Here is a 27,449-nt window from a genome sequence, read left to right on the forward strand (position 1 = left end):
TTTTTTAGCACAAAAACTTTATTTCTTTTTTATAATTTTTAGGCGTTAAATATATGACCGATACAGTAAGTGCGCCTTTTTTTTATACAAAGTTTTTAAAAAGATTTTAAAACAATTTTAATCTTATATACACATGCTGTGTTCCGAAATTCACTGCTAATATTGAAAATTTATAATTCATATTATGATAGATTTTCAGTACTGGCAATGAATTTCAGAATACAGCTACAATAAAAAGATTTATTTTAAATATGACATAATCGTATACTCCTCCCCCCGACATACACACACACACACACACACAAAACTAGGTTACATTTTTAATCGGAAAATCGACCTTTTTTTAACATGCTTTTTTCACAATATCTTAGCAAAAATGTCGTATTTTTACTTATTTAACATCCCAATGATAAATACGTATTGCAAATAATGTGTATCTTTAAAAAAATTGATATTCACAAAACTCATCAAAATGAACTTATTTCGAACGCTATTTCGATTCGATATGTCAATGATTTCGACGTCGATTCAATGGATCATGTCTCATTGGGATTATGACAATGTTATTGTAAATTCATACACTAAACATAATATCGTAAAAAGGGCGCTACTTATAGGAGCGCTTAAAATTCTAATTTTTATTTCTAATATCTAATATTTTTCAATTGTGCGTAGAGTCTAAGATCTCGGTCTTTCTTGTCACTGTAAAGATAGAGGGATTTAAATTTGCGCGCCACTCGATAGCCTTGCTTCAGATGGTTGCGCAATGCGATGCGAGGCGCGCATGTAAGTATGTATGAACTTACCGTGCACATACGTAGTCAGTGCAGTGCACTACAGTGTGTGCGCGTGCGAGACGTTTATGTATTGTAATCGGCTGCCGATTCGCGTGGACGAATGACGATGCGATGAATATTTGGAACGGATATCGTGAGTGAGAGCGAACGGAGGGAGCTGCGCGTGAAGGGACGGCTTCGTCGTCGTTGTTATCATCATCGAGGACTCGTTCGTGGTCGAACGAATCGGCGACGGCGAGGGGAAAATAACGGGTAAGCTGCAACACGTCGACAACAACGACAACCGATGATGGTGTCGCGCTACCACCCGACGCAGGCCAAACAAAATGGCCGACCGCTCGGCGGCTTTGGCGGTATACCGTTGTTTACCCGTTCAGGCGGACGTCTTCCGACGCGACGACGTGAGCGACGAGGCGAAGCGCGTGCTTGCCCGCACGCTAACTTATCGATTCCATCGCTAGCGCGCGCGTCACGTATGTACATGTTTGCTTCTCTCACACATTGTGACGCGAGACGACGGTGCGGCAACTTGCATTCGATTCTATTCGATCGCGGTTCGATTCTACTCCGACTCACCGACTCGTCTCGTTTCCGCTTCTTTTTTTCCTCTCTCTCTTTCTCTCTCTCTCTCTCTCTCTCTCTCTCCATCTCTCTCCGCAGAGACGAGAGGTATCGTGTCGTGGTTCGTGGTGCTGGTGGTTATTATTATTATTATTATTGAGGGTCGTTTGTATTTGCGACGCGGCGACGGTGAACCTTGACGCGGGAACGCGATTTCGTAGACAGCGTGGCCGTTTATCGCCGAAGAACGTGCTCAACGTCGCGATCGCGTGCTCCGGGATGTTTCGTCGGTCGACGAAGGGATCAATTTCGTGAAATTTTCGCCTAATTTGTGAACGTGAACGATTTCACGCCAAGGTAACCATAACCTTATAGCGGTCTTTCGACGCTCCCGATGAAACTTATCTTTCTTCCTTTTCATCCTATAGACTGCATTCAGCAGAAACGTTACTTGAGTACCCCTAAGTATTATTTTATCATCCTTGTTTAACATTTGATGAACATTAAAGATTAGATATCCCTGAATGCAGCCCTAGAAAAGAGAAAAAAGAATAAAGCGTGTGAAAAATCATGTCCTAGAGTGTGGAACAAAATTTATTATTGCACTAATATTGTTGCTTGTTCAGAAGCTATCATTTAAAGGATTATTATATGATATTGCATTATCTACTTGAGAAAGATTTATTAGATTAAGATTATAAACAATGTAGACCATAATCGTAAATAATCCATACAGATGTAATTGTGAAATGTAAATTGAAGCAATACTGTTTAATACTTACAACCTTATGTTTTGTTCCCAGATAAGCAGAATGTCCAGTTCATACGTCGTTGAGCCGCAGGAGAGCAGCTCTGAGAAAAAGGATGATACATTAATCTTTGTTCTCAATAATGATGGGACAATAACAGTTGATCAGACAACTCTACAAAATCTGATAAGTAAGTTATTAAGCAAGCAAACTGAGTAAAATAAGAAATGCACACAAAAAATACATACTATAAATTATTAGAATTAAATGAGTATTATTTGTTTCAAACACAATATTTTATAAGTTTATATATCTGAAAATCTATCATAAGATTATTGTAAACAAATTTATTTAAAGTATATTCTGAATTCTAGTAATTGAACATTTTAATTAAGAATATTAAGGTAACACAAATTTGTTTACTCTTTTAAATTTATATATATATTTTTTTAATATAATATTTTTTTACTAATAATTTATTATTAGAAATATATCTTTTAACAATAATTTATTATTGTTATTAGAAAGTTTATATATATATATATATATAATTTTCTACTATAACATAATGAATATATTTTAATCCTATAATATTACTAATATTTTTTTTATTAATATTACTTTAGTTGAAAACACCTGTATAATCAAGAATTTTTTCTACTTTACAGATTGCAAGGTCTTTAAATAACTTAATATTATTAATGTAAAAATATTGTATTAAATGTTATTTTAAGTTATCAAAATTTTAATAACAAAAACGATTAAATTTGAATTAGCACCCAAGTGAAAATTTATAGTAGTATATTAGAAACACTTTAGAATTAAGACTATTTGCAAGAAATATTTTTTGTTGAACATAAAAAGAACAGTAATTGCTTTTTTTCTTAGTGGTAGAATTTACATCTTTCTGTGTATATAATAATCTCTCGAAAAGATTGGCATAAATGTATAATCTTTGATAAGTAATATATAACAATATTAAATCGCTGTTTTAGTGAATCAATCGACTGCTACCGTTAACGTGGTAAGAATGGAACAGGCTGACCCGGACTCTGAAAATGGGGAAATTACTTTGACAGTAGATCCACCAACATTTTCTCACTCTACAGCAAGTCCAGTAAATGCCAATGCCAGTACAGACCCAAGTGGATTGGTAGATCCTTTCATGGATCTGGAGATGGATCCAGAACAATTGGAAACATTACAAACAGCTCTTCAAAGTGAAGAAGCAAAGCAGATACTTGGAGAAAATGTCACTGCAATGCTTGGTATATATATTTTTTATGTTAAACTTTATTTTTTTTTTTTATTAAACTTGCTTTTATTCTCTAAGTTTTGACTACAGTGATACAAAAGATTTTTTGCTTGCTCAACAATCTTTATAATTTTATTATTGGAAATACATATCTTTCTACTCACAACTTTTGGTTTGTGAATTTTTGAATTTACGACGGCATGTTGTTGACTAAAAATAAGCACTAGATTATAATAAAGTAACTCATTAATCATACGATCCAAATTATATACTAATATTATAAAATTAAATATTATAAGAGTTATATTTTTAAGAAAAATAGTAAATTGTTTTTTAATTACTTATTGAAGTTAATCTGTGTTTAAACTAAATATTAATTTTATAATAAATATTAAGGATTATAATCTAAAATAATTTTTTTCCTAAAAATTTTGTGATTTTCTAAATTTTATAATTCTTTTTAATATTATACAACAGGCTTGTCCAAACTCATTTTGCGAGTCAAACACGCTTTCACTTCTTTGCCGTCTCACTATCGATTGCACTGATGTACTTTTTATATATTTCTCTGGCTTAATAATTAATTTATACAATTTCTCTATGTACTAATTCTTTTTAGATATGTTATCAAAAGAAGAATTACAGAACACGATGCGATATAATATACAACTGGATCATTGTTACACGAGCAGATTTTCACCTAGTGATCCAGTGCCAAGGGACCCTTTACCAGTTGTGGATGATTTGTCGGAATCCAATGATACACAGTACAATATACATCAATCATCTTCTCGAACTATTATGCCACCATCCATTAATAACACAGACAATGCTGGAGTCAAAAGCAAGAATATTATGAAGAATATAACTGTAAGTATTTTTACATATACACAAGATATTTGGTAACAGATAGAGAATTTAATTAATTCTAGATGATTAAATGAAACAAAGATCAAGAATAACAAAATTGCGATTTGTTTTCTAATTGTAAAATATTTTTAAATGTTTACATGCTTTAGGCACTTTATGTGAATATTTAAGTATTTACAATTACAAAATCGAGAATAACAATTTTAGTGGAGACTGTTTTTTAATTATAATATTTAAATACTTATGTACTTTAGAAATTTTTTACGTAAATATTTAGATAATTATAATTAAAAATTTAATCTTGATTTTTGTATTATTTTATTATCTAAAATAACTTCTTAAATTTTTGTTGCTAAATATTTATATAGTAGAAATTTTTTACGTAAATATTTAGATAATTATAATTAAAAATTTAATCTTGATTTTTGTATTATTTTATTATCTAAAATAACTTCTTAAATTTTTGTTGCTAAATATTTATATAGTAAACATAATATTATGTATGATCAATTAATATATTTATTTGGTGTTTTGTAGATACCTTCACAAAGCAAACAGATAAACAGATCAGTACGAAAACCTGTGTCTACACTTTCAAGTGTAACTGGATCTTCTAGAACTAATACAGGCATCGTTGGGACTCCGAAATTGCCGGGTCATTCAGTGCCGAAAAATATAACAAATATTCAACAAGGAACAGCTAAATGTATTATTTCAACAATTATTATTTTTTAATTATTAACTAAATTTATAAGATTATTAAGAACGAATTATTAATGTTTACAGTACAAGTCAAAAACAACAAGGAAGAGCAAGAAGAAGATGATGAACTCACAGAATCATCTACGGAATCTTCGGAACCAGAACCACCGTCCGATAATGATAATGATTCAGATTTTGGTCCTCGTAGCTCCAGGAGAAGCAACGCTAGATCTAGAGGAGGACGAAAAGGTCTTACTACAAGAGGTGGTAGCATGACAGCTGTTCGAAGAAGAGGTCAAAACAAGCAATTGGATATGGAACAAGTGCGACGATTAGACAGGGAGATGGCTGCTGCCGTTAATGCAATGAAAACTCCGGAGAAAGACGATAAATCGGGTATGTAATGTGTAATTAGTTTATTATAAAGTATTTTATTTTTTGAAACTGAGGAAAATAATGTCATATTTTTCATTATCAGAGAGATTTAGTCCTGCTAAGAGTAAGAGACAAGTCAAAACACTCGGCGGGAAGAAAAAGGAGGAATTGCAGTTTACAGAGATGTCTCTATCTGCGTCTCAAGAATCGCCACCAGTGTACGAAAAGCCACTACAAACGACAAATCAAGTGAAAGCAAATATAATTAATGCTAATATGATCAAGGGTGACATGGTATTGACCAAACCTGGTCAAGGAAGAAACAATCAGAAGGTTACGTTTATTCAAAAACAAGTTCCTATGAAACCGAACGAACTTAATAAGAATATTGGTCTTAAAAAGACTGTGTTAGTTCCAAAGGAAAAGCTTGCAAGTCAAGCCGGTACAAAATTCTTTACGACCAAAGATGGGAAATTACTGCAAATACCAGTGACATCTAAAAGTCCGGTAAGTCCAAACATGCAAGTTTCTCCAACGAAAACGATAGTGGCGCAACATGTCGGATTACATCAGTGTATGACACAACAACAGAATGTGACCCCAGACTTACCAATACAGCAGCAACCGAAAACTGTTTTATCTATCGCCAACTCACCAATAAAGATCAAGCCTGGTGATGTAAAGAGGGAAAAGAGAAAATCTGATGCCAGCATAGAATCACTTTCAAAGGGAGAAGAAAATTCTACGAAAACTGCAGAGATCAAGACATTAGATAGTTGGTATTTTTTTATCTCATTGCCAGTAATTTTCCAAAATTAATTCGATTTTTTTTAAATGTGTTATTAAAACAAAAATCTAAAAGACACGTCTTTCCTTTGTAATTAGATTTTATCAGTCTATTTAAGATTTAAGGAGTGAAACAATTCCTCAAAGATTTATACTTAATTTCAAGCAATTACACAGTTAAAAAAACTTAAACGCCGGAACTCATTTTCTATAATTTATTGGGTGCTGAAATCAACTCAGATTTTTAATTTGTTCTTTTACGTTAAAATTTTGAGAAAGTTACAACTAAAGATACAAAAAGTTATTTTTATTAAATCATAAAATCGTTACGTGTCGTACTAGCGAAATTTTGTCGCAATCAAAATTAAGTATGTTAAGACTTCCAGAAATTTTTTGTGTTGGTTATTATAAAATATTTATAATTAAATATGAAATGTATTGAGAAAAAATTGCAAATCAGATTATTGACAATTTATTAATACAGTATTGTAATTTTCAATTTCTCCAGCATGTTATATATTGCAGTTATAATACAAAATACATAATAGTAATTTGTTTTGCAATTTTGATTTTAAAATTGTAATGTAACAACAAATTGATGATTTATATTTAGCATTCAAAAAAATTTTAAGAGATATTTAATGGTTTTATTTTAGTATTTTTTTAACTGTATTAACAAAACGTGAGAACATAGAAGTATGTTTTAAACAAAATTTTTATCTATTTTATAATTGTGTATTCAGATTTTTTTTTAATCTAATATTTTTTAAAATGTTAGATAAAATACTTGTTTTTCCAAATTGGACTAATATAAAAAAATATATCGTAAATTTGTTTACTTAGCAACAGATTTTTAAAAGATTTGAATTCTTACATATCTGAGTTACATATCTGTGACCGGTTTCATGTAAGAGCAAATCGAAGTAAGGATATTAAATTGTAGTAATTTAGGGTCCAATGGTCAAAAAAATCTAAAAACCGGGAATTTTATAAATCTGGAAATGTCAGGAAAAAGTCAAATTTTTATGACTTCTAGATTTTGTTTATCATCATTTTGTATAAACCTTGGTTCTCAATATTAAATATACTAAAAAATATTAATGGCAACATATTAGTAACATATTAACATATGTTTGTTAATATAAATAGCATTGTTCAAAAATTTTATTGCAAAAATGTTATTAAAATTATTATGATATTAAATATATTAAAATATATCACATAATGTAAAACATAATGTGATATTAAAAAATAGTGATTATTTGCTAGTCCAATTGTTAGTATTAGATATTCTATGCATTATGAAAAAAGATACTAAAAAATTAAGGAGAAGTTAACTCAGAGTTCTAGAAAACGTGGAGAAATAGGTTGGTTTTCTTTTCTTTGTTAACTCTGCTGGACACTTAATATGGGGTTGTAGGACTTTATCGATCTATATGTCAGTTCTGAATATTTCTGTAATTTCCGCTAAACATTATGAATTTAAAAATTTATATATGTGATATCCAGTGTGTGAACTCCAGACTTGTTACGAATTTGTCGCTCTCACATGAAGCCACACGCGATATCCTATATATTTAATTATACTTTTCAAATATTTTTTTACAGGTGCGAAGAAGCTTAAAAAAGATAATCGAAAGGTTCCAGGCTATGTAGCCGATACCCTAGGTCCCGCGCTTTTTTCAACACCGGATATAATTCGACGAGTGGGTTCGAATAATGACGGAAAAGTCATTGATAATGCTGCAACATCTATGACTCCGACGTCACCTTTCACAACAGTAGTATCAACATCTGAATCGCCAACCGGTTCTATTCCCACAACTGTTTCGTTAAACGTCGGCATTACTGCTGGTTCAAACGTACAGAACGTACAGAACACTTCCAATCTTTCTAACAAAAAAACAATATTTGATACTTCTGAACAGCCTGTCCAGTTAGAACCGCAGTTAAATCTCGACGAAGGTAATGTGATGCCCGATGTGATGCCCGAAAGCGAAAACAAACAAAAATCGGAAACAAAACCGCCTCTGACGGAAGAATTACAACCATCATTAGATACAGGTAAAATTATATCTAATATATCTTGTAATATTAGCTTCTTAGTATTGTTCAATGTGCTATTTACAACTAATTTCTAAAAAATTAATTATACATTAATTTTTTAGAAATTCTTAATAAAAAGAATTTATTATTTCTACTCGTATTTTACAATGTATAGAACATTTTCTATGCCATTATTATTTTGTTTTCTTATTTTTATTATGTCTTATTTTATTATATGCATATATGTATGTTATCCTAATAAACATATTTTATATTTTCTCGTTTAATTCCTTTATTTGTATATTTTTATTGTTAAATAAAAATTAAAAATTAAAAGATATTTTTAACATTGTTCTTAACATCTAGTGTACAGTAGGATTACTGCACTATTCAGTGAACAAGTAAAAGTAACAATATTACAATTTTATTTTGAAGAAATTTAAATATAAACTATATAAAAATTGGATTTAAAAATATCGATTTGCAATTTATTATTTTGAAGTCTTATTTTAATTTTTTCCTTAAATAGTTGTAACTGTAAATAATATTTTAGTGATTAGTGCAGTGATGCTTTGTACGACTAAAATTTATATTTTATGTTGCTATTGTTTATCTTTCTTTAGTACCAAGAACTGCTTTATTAAAGATAATTACTTAATTTAATATGATTTTATATTCTAAGTTATATTTAAAAAACAAGTTTTATTGTCAATTTGCATTCTTTTCCGATAAAAATATATCAGTGTGTTTGTATTTGTATTTGTATTTTTTTTAACTTAAAAAGCACATTCTTCTATTTATGATTTAAATTTTTCCTGCTTTTTCTCTTTTTCTTTTATCCTAAAATTAGAAATTACTTTAAAATAATTATTAAAAGCATTTTACTTGCTTAAGGTGGGATTGAAGGAGAAGAACATTTATTAGCTACTTTAGAAATGGAAGCCACCAAACACGAGGAAGAGCTATTTGCCGAAGCATTGTTGTTACAGGAGGAACTTGGAGTCGATTTAACTGAACATGTAAGTGTATATATGTAATATTATTTTAAAATATATTTATACTAATAATATGTATTGTATCCACGCAAAAAAGTGATACAAGTCGAAATTTTATATCATGAGTTTAAGTTTTGAGAAACATACAAGTTGTAAGGTTTTATAATTATCTACTTGGGAATACAAGCAGATAAAAAATTTGACACATATTAAAAGACACAAGATTAATTGAAAATGTGTAGCTAAATATAATTACAAGTACAGTTAAATAACAAAAAGTAACTTTTCAATATATACATTCATGTAATATATTCAAATTTAAGGGAGTTCCGCTGCTAAATCAAAATGAATAGATTTTCATGAAACTTTGTAGAGAAGTTCAAATTAGTGTATAAATTGACTCAAAATTTCAGAAAGCTGTACTAGCTAGTTATTTAGATATTAAATATTTTATTAACATGGGCTTTTGTGGAAATCGATGAATTTTCAGGATTTTTCAGTTTTTATTGTCGTATTAAACATAGAAGTAATGAACAGATGTTAGTGAAACTTTACAATAATACATCTTAACTGTCCAGAAAAGTACTGTTAAATTTTTGAAACGATACACTTGCTTATTTAAGTGAAATAATTGATAAGATAAAAAAGGTTTACAATAACAAATTGTACACAATTTATTTTATATTAATCAGTTAAAAATTTAATTGATTAATATTTTAAATTATTTTAAGGAAATTAAAAAATTGTAATCGTTTATTATTAATTTAATTGACAAATTGATTAAATTTTGTAAACACGTGGCATTTATCGTTCCATTTCTAACAAGAAAACCTCGCAAACCTAAAAATTCAGATTTTATTTATGGTTTTCAAACTTGACGTAATGTAGATAAGATAAATATATGAATTTATATATTTTCATGTTACATTTGAAGGGATGAAACCATTCTTCAAAGGTAAAAACACTTTTGCTTTGAAAGGTAGTTGTATGCACTCCTTCAAATATTTTTTAGCCACAACTGAAAATTTCTATAAGTTCATGTATTTCCTGTACTTCATCCATTTTATGTACTCCCTTTACATTTATGTCAAGTTTTATTAAAATCTGAATTTTTGAGTTCGCGAGGTTTCCTTGTCAGTAAAATTGCACAAATCTCTGCTTGCTTATAATTCTGGCAACTTGCCATATATTTATCTTGAACAATTTCGAATTGAAACAACACACATATATATATATATATTGTCACAAGTTTATCAGCAAGATCAAGGCAATTTTCATTAAATTATGAAAGCTGTAAAAGTTATTTGAAATCTGTAGTGAAACGCTTAGATGAATAAAATTTGATCACACAAATAACTTTTTTATTTTTTGGTCTTAAATTTATTATAAAATTTGTTTTGAACACATTTAAATAAATATATTATATGAATGAAAAGTTTAACATGTGCCATCGGCGGTACACGTAATACACGGCATATTAAACATATTCAATAACAAAGATATAATGATCCTAGTAGTGTTGCGAGCGTGGAATGAACTTTATAAAATTATGCTAGAAATGATGGGAGTTTGATAGCGCTTCTTTTTTTATATAAGACTATTACTAGTTTTCTTAAAGTTTTAGTATGATTTTCCTAATAAATTCTTGTAAGTTAATATAAACAACGAGTATATCTTTAGTTTTAACTTCCAAGTTAATCTTTCCTGACAGGAAAATTTTTTGAAATAATAACAAAAAATAGTGCAATGTAAAAATCCCTAAAAACTTTGTTTTCAAACATTTTTACAATTAAGAAACATAAATGTGTACCAGTACGTTTAATCGAATTCTCTATAATAGAATAAATGTTTATTTTATGTTTTTTTCCAATAAATTTTTTCCAAAAGTTGTTTTTGGAAAAAATTTATTGGAAAAAACTTAGCAGGCTGCAAATAATTTTCCTAGTTATGAATAACATAATTACACAATTTTTTTAATATTTTAGAAATTCGGTTAAACAGAAATCTGTTTTCAATAAATATTTCTCATGTCGAGCCTTAATAATAATAATTATTATTTTTTTAAAAGGCAGTTCTTTTAAAATAGCAATTTAATTTACTCGATTTATGTAAATGTTTTTATATGGATGTATTTATTCAAAACTGTGTAGAAAAACAATTTTAGCATGGATTCTCTAAAAGTAACTGAATTCTAAAGTAGCCTGCACTGCAGTATTTGTAATTATAAGCTATAATTATCTTATTTTATTTTTTACTTTTGTTAATAAAAAAATTATTGTAATTGGTCATCATTGTAATTATTGAATAAAAATTTATTGCGCTAAAGTCCAAAATAAAAATTATATAATTTATTGTTTATAGTTTCATAAGGGTGCTTTTTTTAACCGGCGTTCTATAAATTTAATTTAATTTTGAAACGTGATCTTATTGTGTCTTACATAAAGAATTATTATTATTGTAATTTTATTTTATAATAAATTACAATATTATAAATGATAACTACGATGTTTAAAAGACAGTTAGAAATGAAAATAATTAGTATTTTATTTTTGGATTTCTTTATGGTGGTTTACATTGCAGGCTACGCTAAATGATCCCAGGCAACGAGTGATACCAGAACCATTAGCATCAGGTAGCATGCTTATGTCTACATTAATAACATCCGAGCAAGACTCTAAACCAACAGAGGTTGTATCAACAGGACAAACACATGTTTTGAAAGAAACTAATAAAAAGCCTTCAAAGGATGATAAGGAGATTCAAATTATTCGGGGCAATCGTATTATTAAGTTACCACCTATCGAAGCACCTGCTACTAGAAGTAAACGACTGCAAGCGAAAGTTGAGACAAATCCTGAACCAGCAAAGAAAGTAGAGAAGCTTGCGTAAGTACATTTTACACACACACATACACACACACACAAAATGTGTGTGCGTGCGTGCGCGTGTATATGTATGTATATATGTATACATAATAAAGTTGAAAAGTAACTCGTTACTTATGATGAAGTACAAAATAAGTATGTTTGATAATTATTGACTTCAGGGGCACCTCTTGACTTTAACATATGTCCAAAGTCACTCGTCTGAGTGACCTCCAAAAAATTTTAGCAAGCGTTTGTAATTCGTTAATTAGTTATTAATTATTAGAGATTGAAAATTGGCAAAAGATGAAGTGACAAAACTCTAATAAATTTAAACTAATCAAAAATATTTACATTATACTTGTTTGTGGAAGGAGTGTCTGTTTCTCTCTCTCTCTTTCTCTCTCTTTCTCTCTCTCTCTCTCTCTCTCTCTCTCTCTCTCTCTCTCTCTCTCTTAAAATAAGAAATATGGTTACTATGTATCACACTATAATTGTTTAATGTTTTAAGTGTAAATTCCGGTGTAAGGATATACAAAGTTGTGAGAATGATTAACTATTTAATACAAATGTTCTTATATTTTGCATTATTTTCGATGTCAAAATTTTGCTTTAACTATTTTAAGAATGTCTGAATCGTTTGCTGGTTTATTATTATTAATTAACCATTTAGTAAATATAAAATATAAATAATTTAATTATATACTTATTATATTTAATTACACATATACTTATTTATATACTACTTAAATTAACACAATATTTCATTCGAAAAAATAAAATTTAAAACTATTCTAAACTTATTAATTCTACAACAGTAAACTTATTTTTCTTAACCTTAATTGTGGATTATATCATTTTAACATGTTTATATTGTCGATTTTTTTGTTTATAACTTTAATAAATTACAAGTATGGGTTAAAACCTAAAGACCATTCAGAGAAATGTTGCAAAGTCAAGATTATTAATGGTGACTCTTTTAAAATAAATAGTTACCATTTGTTTATACTAATCTAGTGTGTGTATATTCTAAATTAAAATTTAATATTGTTTTAATTTACAGTCAGGTATCAGTTCAGCAACCAATACAACATAACAAAGACGAGTTCAGAACAGGACAAGTAATGAACTTAGAAGAAGAGGAAGACGATGAAGATGATGAGGAAGATAATTCAGATTCAGAAGATGATCCAGACCGATTATGGTGTATCTGCAAACGACCACATAATAATCGATTTATGATATGCTGCGACGTTTGTGAAGACTGGTTCCATGGAAAATGTGTACACGTCAGCAAAGCCATGGGTAAGTATCTGTAATCTAAATTATTATAATTAATTATTTAGATGACGAAAAAAAAACAATATAAAAACTGCTCAAAATTTTACAAGACAATATGTAATGAGATGATTAAATCAAAACGATCGCCAAAAAGATTTAGATTATAAACATGAAATGTAAACATAAATATGAAGTTTATAAAAGTTTAATAATAATTTAAATCAATTAAGATGTTTCGACTGTACTTAGTAGTTATCATCAGTTATTCATCAATAATTTAATATATCCGGATTAATACATATTTTGTATTTTATATTTATTAATTTATACTGCACTTTTTATCTTATTTGACTCTAGATGTGGTTTTTTTTTAGTTTATTGTGTATCTTTCTCATTTTAATTATATTTCTATCCACAACTATATATCTTCTTGGTCTGATGATGACTAAATACAGTCGAAACGTCTTAATTGAATTGGATTATTATTAATAAATTTACATTTCATGATTATAACCTAAATCTTTTTGGAGCTCGTTTTAATTTGACTTTCTCATTACATATTGCAAGAGAAAAACATTAACTTTATATTTATGTTTACACAATATCTATTTTATACAAATCTGTGACAGGTCAACAAATGGAAGAAAAGGGTATAGAATGGGTTTGTCCGAACTGTCTAAAGAAAAAAGCTGAGGAAGAAAAGATGAAGTCAAACTCGCAATCATTACCTGGAAAACAAAAAACAAAGATTGAATCAGCAAGTGAAAGTTTATCGTCGCAAGCTATGCTAGCGAAAGAAATACCTCCATCGAATTCTTCCACTGATCACAGTGACGCCACTCCAACTTCTAACACAATGCAGTGTGTTGTTTGTAAGAAGGAAGCCAGACCCTCTAGCATTTATTGTTCGGACACGTGTATTCTCGCACATGCTCAGGAAACTTTAACCAAGGACAAACCTGTACCATCTGGATCGAATACAAAATCTATGAAATTATCTGCGGAGACTGCAAAGGCAAAATCCGAAAGTAGAGTAGTAGTCTTTGACAGAAAAACTGGTAAAGTTCTTACTGGTAAGCATTTCTAATTAATGTTAAATATTTAAAAAAATACAATTAAATCTCTGTTATTCTAAGTAAGCTTGTTCATATAAATATTACTTTCTTACGCTGTTTTAATATTTATTTGTTATATAATCGCGTGAAATCTTGTAAATATCAACAAATACGATATTTTTTATTTATCACTCGTTTTGTTTTTCTAAATTTATTGTAAGTACATTTTGATTCTATATATTTTGTTTGCTCATTTGCTGTAATCATATAACTCGAAATTTTTGAATTATCTACAAAAAAGAATGATGGCAATTCAATAAATTGGGTGACGAATTAATTATACATTTATTTCTTTAAAATTTTTAGTAAACTAAAACTGCATTTAAAAATGATATTACAAAACTTTAATGATTTTAAAATTCTAACTGAAAAAATTTATTTTTTGAGTTGTGTCATTTTTGTAACAAATGAATGATTTGTTATTAGATAAAAGTGTATATTAAAAAAGAAATCGAGAATAAAAATGTTTGTTTAGAATAGAAGTATTCTTCAGATATACACGTGTGCGCACGCGTATATATACAGGATATCCCGTTTTAATTGCAGATAAATGACTTAAAAAACACAAGAAAGTTATATAATTGTGAGAGAAATAATAAAATCAATTTTAAAAACACTTTTCAAATTATATAAAAGTTATTTTTTATATAAATAGAATTATTACGTAATATATTATTACGTAATATATAATTCTTCTTAATTATTCTGCATATATAAAACAATAGTTGTAGTTAAAACAATAGTTTTTTTTTACGAGATATTTTATATACTTTATTCTAATACTTTAATATAAAATATATTGTATATTATTATTATATTGATAAATGTATTTTAATACTTTTGTGTATAGATAAATGAGGTAAATCAGTTGATGTAAAAGAATACAATATTGCTCTTTGAGAAAGATATGTAATTGTATATCGCAAATTGCATTTTTTAAACAACTATTTTTTATAGCAATTGTTTTGTCTTATTACTTTGTAGATAGAAGTATTAAGGTTACCAAAAATTAATGGTTTACAATATATTTTAGGTTTTATAATGAAATAAGAAAAAATAAGTATAGAAAATATTTCGGAAACTATTGATTTTTTTTTACTTCAATACTTTTATATGCAGAATAGATTATACAATTTTTATCTGAAACATTTATTCGTATTTTTTATAATTTTCAAAATATTTGCTTACTTTAATTAAAATGGGGCACTCTTATATGTGATATACATAAATTGTTATTATTTTAGGTGCAGATGCTCCTCTAAGATCCAATTTACGAGCATGGTTGAAAGAGAATCCAACTTATGAAATAGTAGAAGCTAATAATATTAATACACTTCAAATAGGTGGAAAGCTTGTCACGCAAATTCAAACAACTGGAAAAACCGTACGTATTTAATAACAAATTTAAATACAGTTTAAATTAAAATTACATAAAATGTTATTTTTAAAAATCGGAATAAAATAGATGATATTTAGTAAGCAAAAAATGCCTGATAAACAAATTGAAATATTAACTTGACTTGAAAATTATTTTTATTAGAAAGCAAATGATTTATTTGCTTCTGTTTATTGTATACGATAAATGAAAATGGAATTATTTCACACATTTGTTGATGTAAAATATCTTTTGTGTGTTTTTATTTCCATACACAACAAGAAATTATTTTATCATTTTGTTTTAGTAAGTTAGTTACCTACTTGTTTTTGAAATCAATAATTTGTAAACACATTTGTTTGTTCTACATTTATCCAAATTGAATTTAATAAAATTAATTATCGATCTAATTTCAATTCATCTAGTTTAAGAAATGCATTTTGTATATAATTATGCTAATGTAGATGTTGCAACCACATGACATTTCCATGTAAGAAAACTTTTAAGTTAGAAAATTTTATATTCTATGAAGAGATTTCGTGCTATAATTATATTTAAAAATTATATAATTATACCACATAATATATAAGATTATAATTATATAATTAGTGCTGATCTTTTTCATCAATGTCTTTTATTTTTATGTTACATGTGATAAATAGAAGAATGCAAATTATTTGCTTTTACTAATATGATGAAATAATTTCTGTCTGATAGTTCATTATTTTACTATATTTATTAGGTATTTTTTACTCAGCTTGAGAAATTTTGTTTACTTTGTTATACAAGTTTTTAGATTTTTTAAATAGAGTATTGATAAATATTTAAAAAAAAATTTTGCTCTCTATTAGAAGATTAATTTTTATATTTTTTAAATATAATAATACGAATAATAATATTAACAATAAATTAATTTGATCGCAATTCATGGTATGACCATGATTTCTCAGTAAGACATAATTTCTAGAGTAAAATAAAAAACTCAAATTGCCATTTTAATTAATACTTTAGGCTACTATCAGCACTAAAATTTATTATTTTAACCGATAAACAAAAATTTTTTAAATTTTAATTATTATTCGAGTGTCGGAAAATATATACAAAATTAAGAAATCTCTAGTTAACTTATAAGTTAGCTAGATAATTCTAATTCCGATAACTAGAAATGTTTTGATTAAAATTCCATTTAAATTTGTAATTATTACTAAATTTTGAAGATTTTTATTTATTATTGATTTTATAAACATGTAAAAATATGAAAAATATTTTGAATTTCCAGATTATTTAGAGATTTTTGTAAGATATTTTTAAAATTAACGAAAAGAATTATTTTCAGGCAAAAAATACACAGCTATCGCCGGTTAAAACGCAAAACGTGCCAAAGATGATTTATACGAAGGCACCTGGATCAAAGCAAACTGTTCTAGCATCTAACAAAAAAATCACAATAATTCCCGCTGTACAGCAATCAACGTCTTCGCCAAGCGTATCGTCGGGCAGTAAACCGACACTAAAACAGACGACGATTACCGTGACGCCAGGAAAAAGTCCCACAATATCAAAAACGTCGAAAAATGTCACGAATACAAAAACCCAAGCGGCAGGTTCACCAAAACCAACGTCGATTAAAAAGCAAGAAGGAAAGCCATCACCAGCTCAATCGAAACAACAAACTAAATTGACACCGGTAAAAAAACCAGAAACGGAACCTATACGAGTGAATATCCGTAAAACGCTGACGGTATTACTATCCAGTCGTATCAAAGCGACTGAAGATCTGAAATTAACCGATGAAGAAATTGCCGACTTGGCTTTCAACATAGAACTCGAACTGTATAAATATTTCAAGGACACCGGTTCTAAGTATAAAGCGAAGTACAGGAGTCTTGTGTTCAATATAAAAGACACCAAGAATCTGACGTTGTTCAGGAAAATCGCAGATCGCTCATTAACACCTGACGCTGTAGTACGATTAAGTCCGGACGAAATGGCCAGTCAGGAATTGGCTGAGTGGCGTGAGAAAGAGACAAAGCATCAGTTAGAAATGATAAAGAAAAATGAACTGGACTTGATGACCCAGGCTAAATCGATTGTCGTCAAAACTCACAAGGGCGAACAGATAATCGAGAATGACGGCGGAATCGATCATGTTGATCCTAAAACACCGGTGCAAGATATCGTCTCCGCATTGAATGATGGAAACAATATAAGTTCTACGGTCGACGATTTGGAGAAGGATAAGAGCAATGAAGATAAACTAAAGACGCAAATAGAAACAAAAAAATCCAAAAGCATGGATGAACGAAGGAGGAAGGACAAAGAGAAAGGGAGAGAACACGACAGCGTTAAGTCCAAGAACAAGGATCGACGAGAAAGAAGTCGCAGTCAGCATCGCCATAGTCGAGATCGGGATCGTAGCAAAACGCGAGACAAGAGCAAGGAGCGAAAGTTGAATAGGAACAAGGAGAGCAAACGCGACAAGGACAGAGAACGAGAGAAGGATAAGGATCGGATTAAAGATCGAGATAAATCAAGCAGAAAGGAGAGTAGAGAGAGAGATCGGCAAAGGGAGAAGGATAGGCATAAACGTAACGATAGTTGTTCGAGAAATCACAGCGGCAGTAGAGAACCCAAAGATCTTGATAAACGAGAAGAGGAACGAAGTAAAAAGGAAACGGAGAAGAAAAAGGAAATTTCACCAGCACCTGTGGAAAAACCGATAGAGGATCGCCTCTGGCGGCACATAGAGGACGAAGCGACAACAAACACAATTGATGGGAACGATTCTGATGTGTCGGACAGAGAACCCAGTTCTACCGTTACGATCAAGACGCCTGACATAAACGAGGAAACTGAAAGGGACAAGGAACAAATGACGGACAAGGAAACATCGGCGAAGGGTAGTTGGCAAACCGTCTGGCGCGGTTTCGTCAATATGGTCGACGTCGCAAAGTTCTTCATAACCGCACAGGAAGTAAGCGGCAATGCCAAGGACCTCATGGACGATTTACCGGACACCGTCGACGTTGTCGGTAGGATTAGCCACGAAACCGTTTGGGACTACATCTCGAAAATGAAAAGAAGTGGCTCGAAGGAGATTCTAGTCATCAGATTAACGGCTGCCAATGACGAAGAAAAGATTCCTTACATAACTCTATACAGCTATTTGAATAGCAGAAGTCGTTTAGGCGTTGTAGGTAATGTTTCTAAAAATATTAAAGATTTTTATATAATGCCATTTTCGAATCAAAGTACGATACCGCCGGTGCTGATGCCGCTCACCGGTCCCGGGTTTGAGGAGCACCGACCGCATCTACTTCTCGGTATTATAGTTCGTAATAAGAAGAAACGACTGTTGACCGTGCCACCGGCATTACCTACAAAAACACCCAAGACGTCTGATAGGAGTTATACTCCGCCATTAATCAGCGTGCCGAAGGAGAAAACCTTATCACCATCGCCATCTTCATCCCCCATGTTGTACAAAACCGCTACGTTAGAGTTGACGAAAGAAAAGACGGCAACGGCAGCGGCGACGGTGACGCAAATGACCCTAGAATCTTTGAACAAGGCACACATAGGTATGTCGCGCGGCGTCATAGATACCGCGACAATATGCAAAATCGTACCGGAATTATCATCGAAGATCGACCTGACTTCGTCGCCAGGTAAAGTCACGTTGGATGATGATGGAGACGAGCCGTATAGCCCTGGTGAGATGGACGACGATATGAACAATCTACAAACCACTCAGATTGATAACGCCGTCAACATTTTGTCTTCATCTAGTAAAAACTCTACAGAGTTACAAAGAAAAATGGATGAGTTGAATCGGCAGATCGAAGAGCAAAAGCAACAGATCGAAGAACAGAGGCAACAAATACAGAACATTAGCTCGTCATTCCTCGACGAAGCGACGCCCACTTTGCCGGTGAGAATCTTCATTAGACTTATTTTTCGCAATCTCGATTATTATTATGTTGTTGCGTCTTTTCGTTTGTCTTGTACAAATTAAATTCTATCACATATCCCGATCCCATCTCCTGAGCTGCTTTAGATTCTTACTTCTGAAAACTTGATTAAATGATTTAAAGACATTGAAGCCGTTGTGAAGTCATCATGAAAAATTGAAATTTACCGTTTAACTAGTATAAGAGAATTTAGTCAAAATCATACATGTAGAAAATAAATTGTAAATAATTTTTCTTATTTTCCTATATTAAAAAAAATGATATAACGATCATGTGTGTGTATTACCACGAGGAATGTGTAATATCGCGATTTAACGATCATTATATTCTCTATAATGTTGATACAACTATGTGAAATACCTGAAATTAAAAACCTGGGTATACAAAGTATCTGGATTAAGACCACTTTTTTTAACTATATGAAATTTTTCAAATTTTAAAAAAGTACTGAAAATAGTTTTTAAATTTTATTTTATTTAAAAAAATTTAAATATTTTTCCAAAAATAGAATAAATTAAGTCTAAAATTTTATTTTTAGAGTTAAAATAAATGATCCTAATTCAACCAAAATGTCTTGTATAGTATTTAAATTATTATTTGATGTGTTCATTGAAGTACAAATTTATTAGTAGCTCTATATCTTCTGTCACAGATGATTTTTATCGAAAGATATCTTAACTATATGCAGAATGTGTAAAAAATATTTATGTGATAAGTTTTTGATTGAAGCTGTGTGTAACAGATTTACATGTCAATTTTTTTCTTATTTGTCAAATAATCTCGCATTGGTGAAATAGACGGATTTGTCAAGAAACACTCGCGTTTTTCCTGTCAATTGGCATTTCAATTGACTTTTGGATCTTTATTCTTAATTTATGATTCTTTCAGGGTCTGGGACTCGATCCGCCTACTGACGACTGCGAGGAAGCTTACAGTCCGTCAAACGCACGATCCTTTACGCCTCCGCCGCCCATCTCAAAGTTCGCGCAGCCTATTCTTGATAAAGTCTCGGATATCACTATACCGCCGAATTTACAAGAAATCCTGGCAAACGTCAAGCGGCAGGAATCCTCAAAAGTGGACCCTTACCTTCCGTCTAAGCCTAGTGCGTCGTTTCTACCCGCACTATACCAGACCTCAGAGAGATACTCGCCTTCATCTTCCTCCAGGATCAGTCAGTCAGAGAAAACGCCGCCAGAAGTTCCCAAGGAGAACAGAAGCACTTTGAGTACTTTGAGTGACCTTGATTTGATCCGAAAGGCCGAGGAAGAATTGGCCGCGGTCGAGGCAGCAACAGCAACAACAACAGCAACAGTAGCATCCGTGGTACCACCGGTACCGCCGCCACCACCACCGTCAGCCTCTTCCACATCGTCGTCGTCATCCTTACTCGTTTTAACGCCACCTGCCGTTTCTGCGAGCGAGGCACCGGTGTCACCGCAAGTTCTCCCGTCTTCTCTCTCAACAGAATCACCTACGCTGACGGAGGCGAACAAATCGTACAAATCAAGCTCTTCGGATTCTTTCAAGAAGAGTTTTACCCCCGAACAACCAAAGCCGCCCGGTCTCGAGGACGAAGATTTCCCTTCCTTTCCGTCAACTCCGCCGACGATGGATGTTTCTAAGATAGCGAGTACGTCATCTCACTCAAAGGTCTCGTCTAAGAGCGGGATCGTGCTGAACGTTAAGCGGAAGCTGAGCGACAGTGGTGAGCCCTCTAGATTACCGAGGACAAAATCTCGTTGGGGTCAAAGGCCATCCGAATAAGATGGTTTCTGATCCTGGAGTTTACGTGATTCGCGAGCATGGCGACGTAATGCGTCTTTTTACGTGCGTTATCCAGTGAACGTTTATCGTGTACAGAGTGACAATATACTTTTTTTTACGCGCGAAAGAAAAAACGATCTAACGGAGCGATAAAAACGCGAGTTTTGTTGTAATTTGTAACCTATGTAGTAAAAGACGATCTTTCCGTTGTCTATTTCCGAGTAGGACTGTAATATATGGCTGTATGCTAATGAATAACAAATGAAAACAAAATATATATATATATATATATACATACACCGAGTGAAATGTAACCGGAAGCCATCTCGTAATAGAAAGATTGACGGGATCGAGATGAACATAAAAGTTCAATATTGTTTTGGGTTAAGTCCATCAATAATCGAGATATTAACGTATAAAATCGGCAAATAATTTAATTAATTTCTATCGTAATTGTGAACAGTAATTTAATGAAAGCTTATCATATATTCACGATAAATTTTTTCTTCCGTGTTATGGCTCGAGCAGATTGAGCTCTTCTCTCGGCGCGCTCTCATTCGCATAATTTTAAAAATTAATATCTCGATTATTGGTGGACCTAAACCCAAGACAATATTGGACTTTTATGTTCATCTCGATCCCTTCTATCTTTCTATTACGGGATGGCTTCCGGTTACATTTCACCCATATATGCGAAAATGTCAGTATGAGATAGAGAGAGAAAGAGAGAGAGAGAGAGAGAGAGAGAGAGAGAGAGAGAGAGAGAGAGAGAGAGAGAGAGAGAGAGAGAGAGAATAAATAAATGAATGAAGTTGTATACGTGAGACTAGCGTGCTTAACAGTAGCGAATATATGTATTTCCGTAAGCATTTGTTGAATTAAAATAAAAAAAAAACACTGAATATTTTCAGTGACGAATATAGAGATGTCCAGATAAAGTTTCTTCGAGTACACACAACCATCAGTAATATCTTCTCATTTAAAATTAAAAATCTTCCAATTTTCTATATTGCATATATATATGAAACACATGTGCAAGTGGAAAGCAGAACTATTTTAAGCAAGAAGGCATTATTCCGCTAATGTATTCTCGAAAAAGAAACTACGATGCGGTGCTTCAATGATATGTGCGTGTTAGAATTTTGTCTGCGAAAAAACTCGGACAAAATAATATTCCTTCCACAGTTCTCTATCCATCGTATTCTCATGTCTGCCGACACTAGAACGAATTCTTTGAAACTTTTATTCTGTGAAAAAAAGGATCGTATCTTCTAGAATGTTGTCTTTACTTAAAAAATAATCGGAATTTAGTCATAAAACAGTTGTAATTGGTCTGCTATGTATTGTAAATCCCAATAGATGAAGGAAATAGGGAAAAGGAGAGAAGAATAAGAAAAAACTAATAAATTTATATCCTTTTTTTTGCAAAATTTTGACAAAATCACCTTATGACTAGATGAAATTGAGTGTTTACTGATGATGCTTTTCACGTGTCGAAAGGAGTGTAAAAGCAGGTTTTGTAAGATATGTCGACTGAGAATTAAATCGCGTTCAAAGCTATGATATGTATCCAAAACTCGGTGTGATGACGATCGTTAATAAATTTTTAAGATTCAAATCTTAATACCAGCATCAAAGCAACATTGATTTTTAAATAAGATTTTAAAATTGATCGATTGAACTGTCCGAAATTTGTACGCTCAGAAGGTAGAATAATTCAATGACAATTCTTAGTATTTTTTAACGAATTTTTATCAATAAAGAAAATAATTTAGGCAATAGCTCTCATTATGATCAAATTACCTTTAAATTTTATATATTATATGCCATATTATAATAACTATTGTGTTTAAATTATTTTTTTGTAGATAAAAACTTGTCAAAGAATAACACATAATTGTCACAATTGAAGTATTTTGATATGACCCAAGTGCTCTTAATTAAAAAAAAATGGCGAAGGATATCATTAATTATATATATATATATATTTTTTTTTTAACCGTCGTAGATATAATAATGACAAAGATTAGTGTTCTTAATTTTCCCGAAAAAAATTTATTATATCGAGGAACAAAACCAGGCTTTTGTTTTTTCCGGAAAAAAAAACTGATAATGACATTGACTGATTTACTTATTACCTCTTAAATATGAAAGAATCCTAAAACCATTAATATGATATAAGGAACAATAAAATATAAAACAAGAACATTATTTTCAAAGAAAGAAATCAAAAAATATATAATAAAATTTTTTTTTCAAAATTTTTGAGCTAAACACCAATGAAGATGTACGCAAAGTTATATCAATGTAAAAATAAAATTTGTTTTTGAGAATATCTTACTCCGTGATGTATTATGTCAGAATGCGCGAATTTTAGACAGTTTGATTTGTCATTTTAAAGTCTTTCATTATTTTCGAATAAGGCAAATGTAGTTTACATTTAACTTTTTTCTTATTAGCACATATATGTGACATAAAAATTAACTCCGAAACTTTCTGACTTTATTGATAACTTCTAGAGAATATTTGTGATTTTTTCTTAATTTTGTTTCGTACAGTTTTTGTTAAAGATTTTGAAATATTTATTTGTCAAACAAGTACAATTGAGGGTTAAACTCTTCTCACTTAGAAACCATTGCTGTTTCGACATTTTAGTGTTCGGATTTTGATCCCAAAACGATCTCGAGAGTTTATCATTAATCGTTGCCACGCGACATTTAGGGCACAATGTATAATGATATACGGGGCTTTTTGTCTCGAATTAATGTAAAGAATCTTTTTATTCCTTAGAACACTTAAGAATCATATATAAATTCTGAGACTATTCACGACGTCGACGTATCTACAGTTGAATATACCACCATGGAAGGTGTATGCATATCGATGCATTCGTAATATGTACGCGAAGCTTGTACGTGCATGTGTCGAATCAATAGCGTTGGGAGTGAATTATTGTTCTTGTAAATATCTTATTCTTAATGGTATCTGCTTTTCTAGTAACTAAGAGCGATACGACCACAGAGTCAAAAAAATATTGAAACGCTATAAAAATATTAGAATACAAAGGATGGATGTTAAGTACTAAGGCGGTCGATTGCATTAGCAATGTTTAAAAATTCCGTTTGGTGTGAAATACATCTGTACGCGCTCATAAAAAAATTTTCTTGTAAATACCAAAGCGAAGAGGTCGGCGAAACGAAACTCTGCGAATGCAATCGCGTCATCTTCATGTATGTAAATATATATATGCTATTCTAAACAAGTTCTGTAATATATTTTATTAAGAATTTCATCTGATTGGCAAAGATAGCCGTGGCTTTCTCGTATTAAAATATGCGAAGATATCTTCAATATCATTTTATTTTGTCTTAAAGAAAACCGATAAAGATTTTCGAAAAAAAGTATATGTAGACACACATATATACACACACACACACATACGACAAAAATTACGTAACACACGTACATATGATCTTTAAGTATATATGTATTTAATAAGTATATATAACATATTTAAAATATACAGCTACAAAATTTGAAGGTAATTTGGACATGATGAAAGCTATTGTGTTTAAATTATTTTCTTTGTAGATAGAAACCCAACAAAGAACAGTTTAAGGAGATTTAAGGAGATACTAAAGTTATCCTGTTTTACCAATCAATGTAATTATTTTGAATTTATTAATCTTTTAATTATCTTTACAGAATTAAAAATTCTTTTCCACATTTAAAGTACAGACGATAACAGTCGGCATGTAATAATTTCGTACGAAAAAGTAAGACAAATTTTACAAGTTTACAATTCTTTTTTATTTTTCATATAACATCGTTACATACCAACTATTATTATTTGTATTTTCATTATGGAAAAGTATTTTTAATTCTGTAAACGCAAACGATTAATGAATCAAAATTAATCACATTGATTGGTAAAACAGAACAACTTTAGCATCCTCTTAATTCAATTGTCATAACTAAATTATTCTTAATATGTTCAAAGTACTTCTGATTGAAAAAAATGAAAATATTAGTTGCGGTATTTTCGGAAGAGCCATCATAGGTATAGTAAAAATAGATCGAACATTCAACATCAAATAATAAAGATCGGTTAAAAAAAAAAAACAATTGCTTTATTTCTTTGAATCACGCAGTTTTCTCTTCCTTCTTTTATTGTCAATTCCGCCTCTTTTTATGTGTTCTTCAAGTTTCGTTCGGTTTATCTTTTTTATGCCTCTGGTTTCCATAAGCAATTGTAATGTGAAAACGCAAACATGTTAAATTCTATACTTCAAAACAAGTAGCGGTGTATATAATTCGCGCACAATATTGCTCCGATAAAACGCTGATTCCAGTTACACATGCGCGCGCATACGCACACGAAAGTAGATTGTCGAATTATATATACAAGACAGCTGATGTATATATGCGCATTTGATATATACATATCCAATATATTGCTGTATACATATATGATACATATATAATATTGTATATCATATTGCATAATATCACAGAGTATTTCTTAATTTGATTATTTTATAGATCAATATTTTTTTTAATGGGATGGAACATATTTTCGTTAACACAGTAATGTAACTTATAAAAAGACAACAAATTCAACCATATAAAATATGTTGAATATTTTAAGATCGTTACAAGAAACAAGACTTAAACATACATTAGTTGAATTTATTCTTTTATGAACTACATTGCTAAGTTAGTGAAAATACGCCCATAAAAAAAAATATTGATATGATCTCGTAATTCTTAAAATAATAAGCATAAAAAATACTACCTATCATAATATTTGCCCCTTTAAAACGAACAATTTTTCGTATTACATCAAAATCAGAGGAATTCTAAATGATCGAATTATAGGAAATGATTGTTTATTATATAGTAATATTATATAATATTATATAGTAATAGATATTATACATATAGTTATTATAGCTTTATATATATATTCCTAAATAAATACAAAAAATTGAAAGAGATATTCTTTGATGTATTTTCGAATGAAAAGAATTAATGTTATTTGCTACAATAATGACATATATGACTCAAAATTGGCATTTTTTAGTTATGTGAAAAAAAAGAACAGATTTTTGCAGTTTTTCTTATTATTGATAGAATAGAGATGTAAGCTTCTAAGTTCAAATCAAAAAGTAGAAAAGAACATTTTGCATTAACAAAATCACAAATTAAAAAAGATTGCTTTAAAGATTCATTTTTATAATAAGTAAGAATTAGTATTTTTTTTAATTTGTGAGTTTTGGTTATTCTTTTGAATTTAAATTAAATGAAAATAATTATACCTTTAGTCCTTTACAATTAGATTATGTCAAAATCACATGTTTTGTTGAAAATCTGGAAAACACTAAGGCATATTTTATTCAAATTTAGTATATACATGTACACACATGCACACATACACACACACACACATATATATTAAAAATTTTCCCTGTATTGGTGAAACAGTTTTATATTAAGTGTGCGTATAAATAAATTTAATATTAATAATAGTATATTAAGTGTTCAACGAAGCAATTTAAGAAGTATACATTTACAAGACTTTCTTCTTTATGTCTTGTATAAGAGTAATAAGAATAAATATTCTCTTCAATTTTTTGTATTTGAAATCATCCTGTACATATAAAGATATACATTTTATATATATATATATATATATATATATATATATATATATATAATCTACATTACACACACATACACACATGCGTGTCATGTATACATGCATGTATATGTATATAAAACACAAAGTATGTACTACTGCTGTAACTTTAACTTTTACTCTTTCTCTTCCATAACACGATAACTCTAGCTATTGGGAATCGATACTACATTTGGAGTATTTAATTTTGTATATGTGATGAAATATCATTAAAATGCGTATAATGTAACATAGCGCAATTC

At 30.2% G+C, this 27,449-nt stretch overlaps 1 protein-coding gene and 2 long non-coding RNA genes across 6 annotated transcripts; 1 reads left to right on the forward strand and 2 right to left on the reverse strand.

The window, feature by feature from the left end:
* LOC118644820 lies at positions 1-917 on the reverse strand. The gene is made up of 2 exons (XR_004962597.1): positions 807-917; positions 1-702 (listed from the first exon to the last, which is right to left on the reverse strand). It is a non-coding gene; the product is annotated as an uncharacterized LOC118644820 (long non-coding RNA).
* On the forward strand, positions 849-21,782 carry LOC105834209 (death-inducer obliterator 1). Of its 4 annotated transcripts, XM_012676517.3 has the most exons (16): positions 849-1,049; positions 2,162-2,297; positions 3,103-3,375; positions 3,982-4,232; positions 4,770-4,938; positions 5,019-5,330; positions 5,413-5,816; positions 5,901-6,084; positions 7,704-8,159; positions 9,036-9,160; positions 11,717-12,021; positions 13,064-13,305; positions 13,911-14,354; positions 15,641-15,780; positions 17,108-19,702; positions 20,631-21,777. In XM_012676517.3, the coding sequence occupies exons 2-16, from the start codon at positions 2,171-2,173 to the stop codon at positions 21,507-21,509; spliced, it is 6,906 nt and encodes a 2,301-aa protein (XP_012531971.1). In that variant the 5' UTR covers positions 849-1,049; positions 2,162-2,170; the 3' UTR covers positions 21,510-21,777. The 4 variants fall into 4 exon arrangements, with proteins under 4 accessions (XP_012531971.1, XP_012531968.1, XP_028047353.1 ...); XM_012676514.3 differs by having other exon boundaries at positions 5,413-6,084; XM_028191552.2 differs by lacking the exon at positions 849-1,049 and adding an exon at positions 1,075-1,270 and having other exon boundaries at positions 5,413-6,084; positions 20,631-21,782.
* LOC118644819 lies at positions 13,184-27,163 on the reverse strand. Its single transcript, XR_004962596.1, has 3 exons — positions 26,828-27,163; positions 14,085-14,249; positions 13,184-13,320 (listed from the first exon to the last, which is right to left on the reverse strand). It is a non-coding gene; the product is annotated as an uncharacterized LOC118644819 (long non-coding RNA).
* Positions 27,164-27,449: the final 286 nt, after the last annotated feature.

Source organism: Monomorium pharaonis, chromosome 3 (assembly GCF_013373865.1).
Source record: "Monomorium pharaonis isolate MP-MQ-018 chromosome 3, ASM1337386v2, whole genome shotgun sequence".
NCBI lineage: Eukaryota > Metazoa > Arthropoda > Insecta > Hymenoptera > Formicidae > Monomorium > Monomorium pharaonis.

Bases quoted from the DNA above. Each gene is read 5' to 3' on its own strand.
- LOC105834209 (XM_012676514.3), top strand. From the start codon at position 2,171: ATGTCCAGTTCATACGTCGTTGAGCCGCAGGAGAGCAGCTCTGAGAAA. The intron at 8,160-9,035 runs GTAAAATTATAT...TACTTGCTTAAG, and splicing joins ACAACCATCATTAGATACAG to GTGGGATTGAAGGAGAAGAA. The intron at 15,781-17,107 runs GTACGTATTTAA...AATTATTTTCAG, and splicing joins TTCAAACAACTGGAAAAACC to GCAAAAAATACACAGCTATC.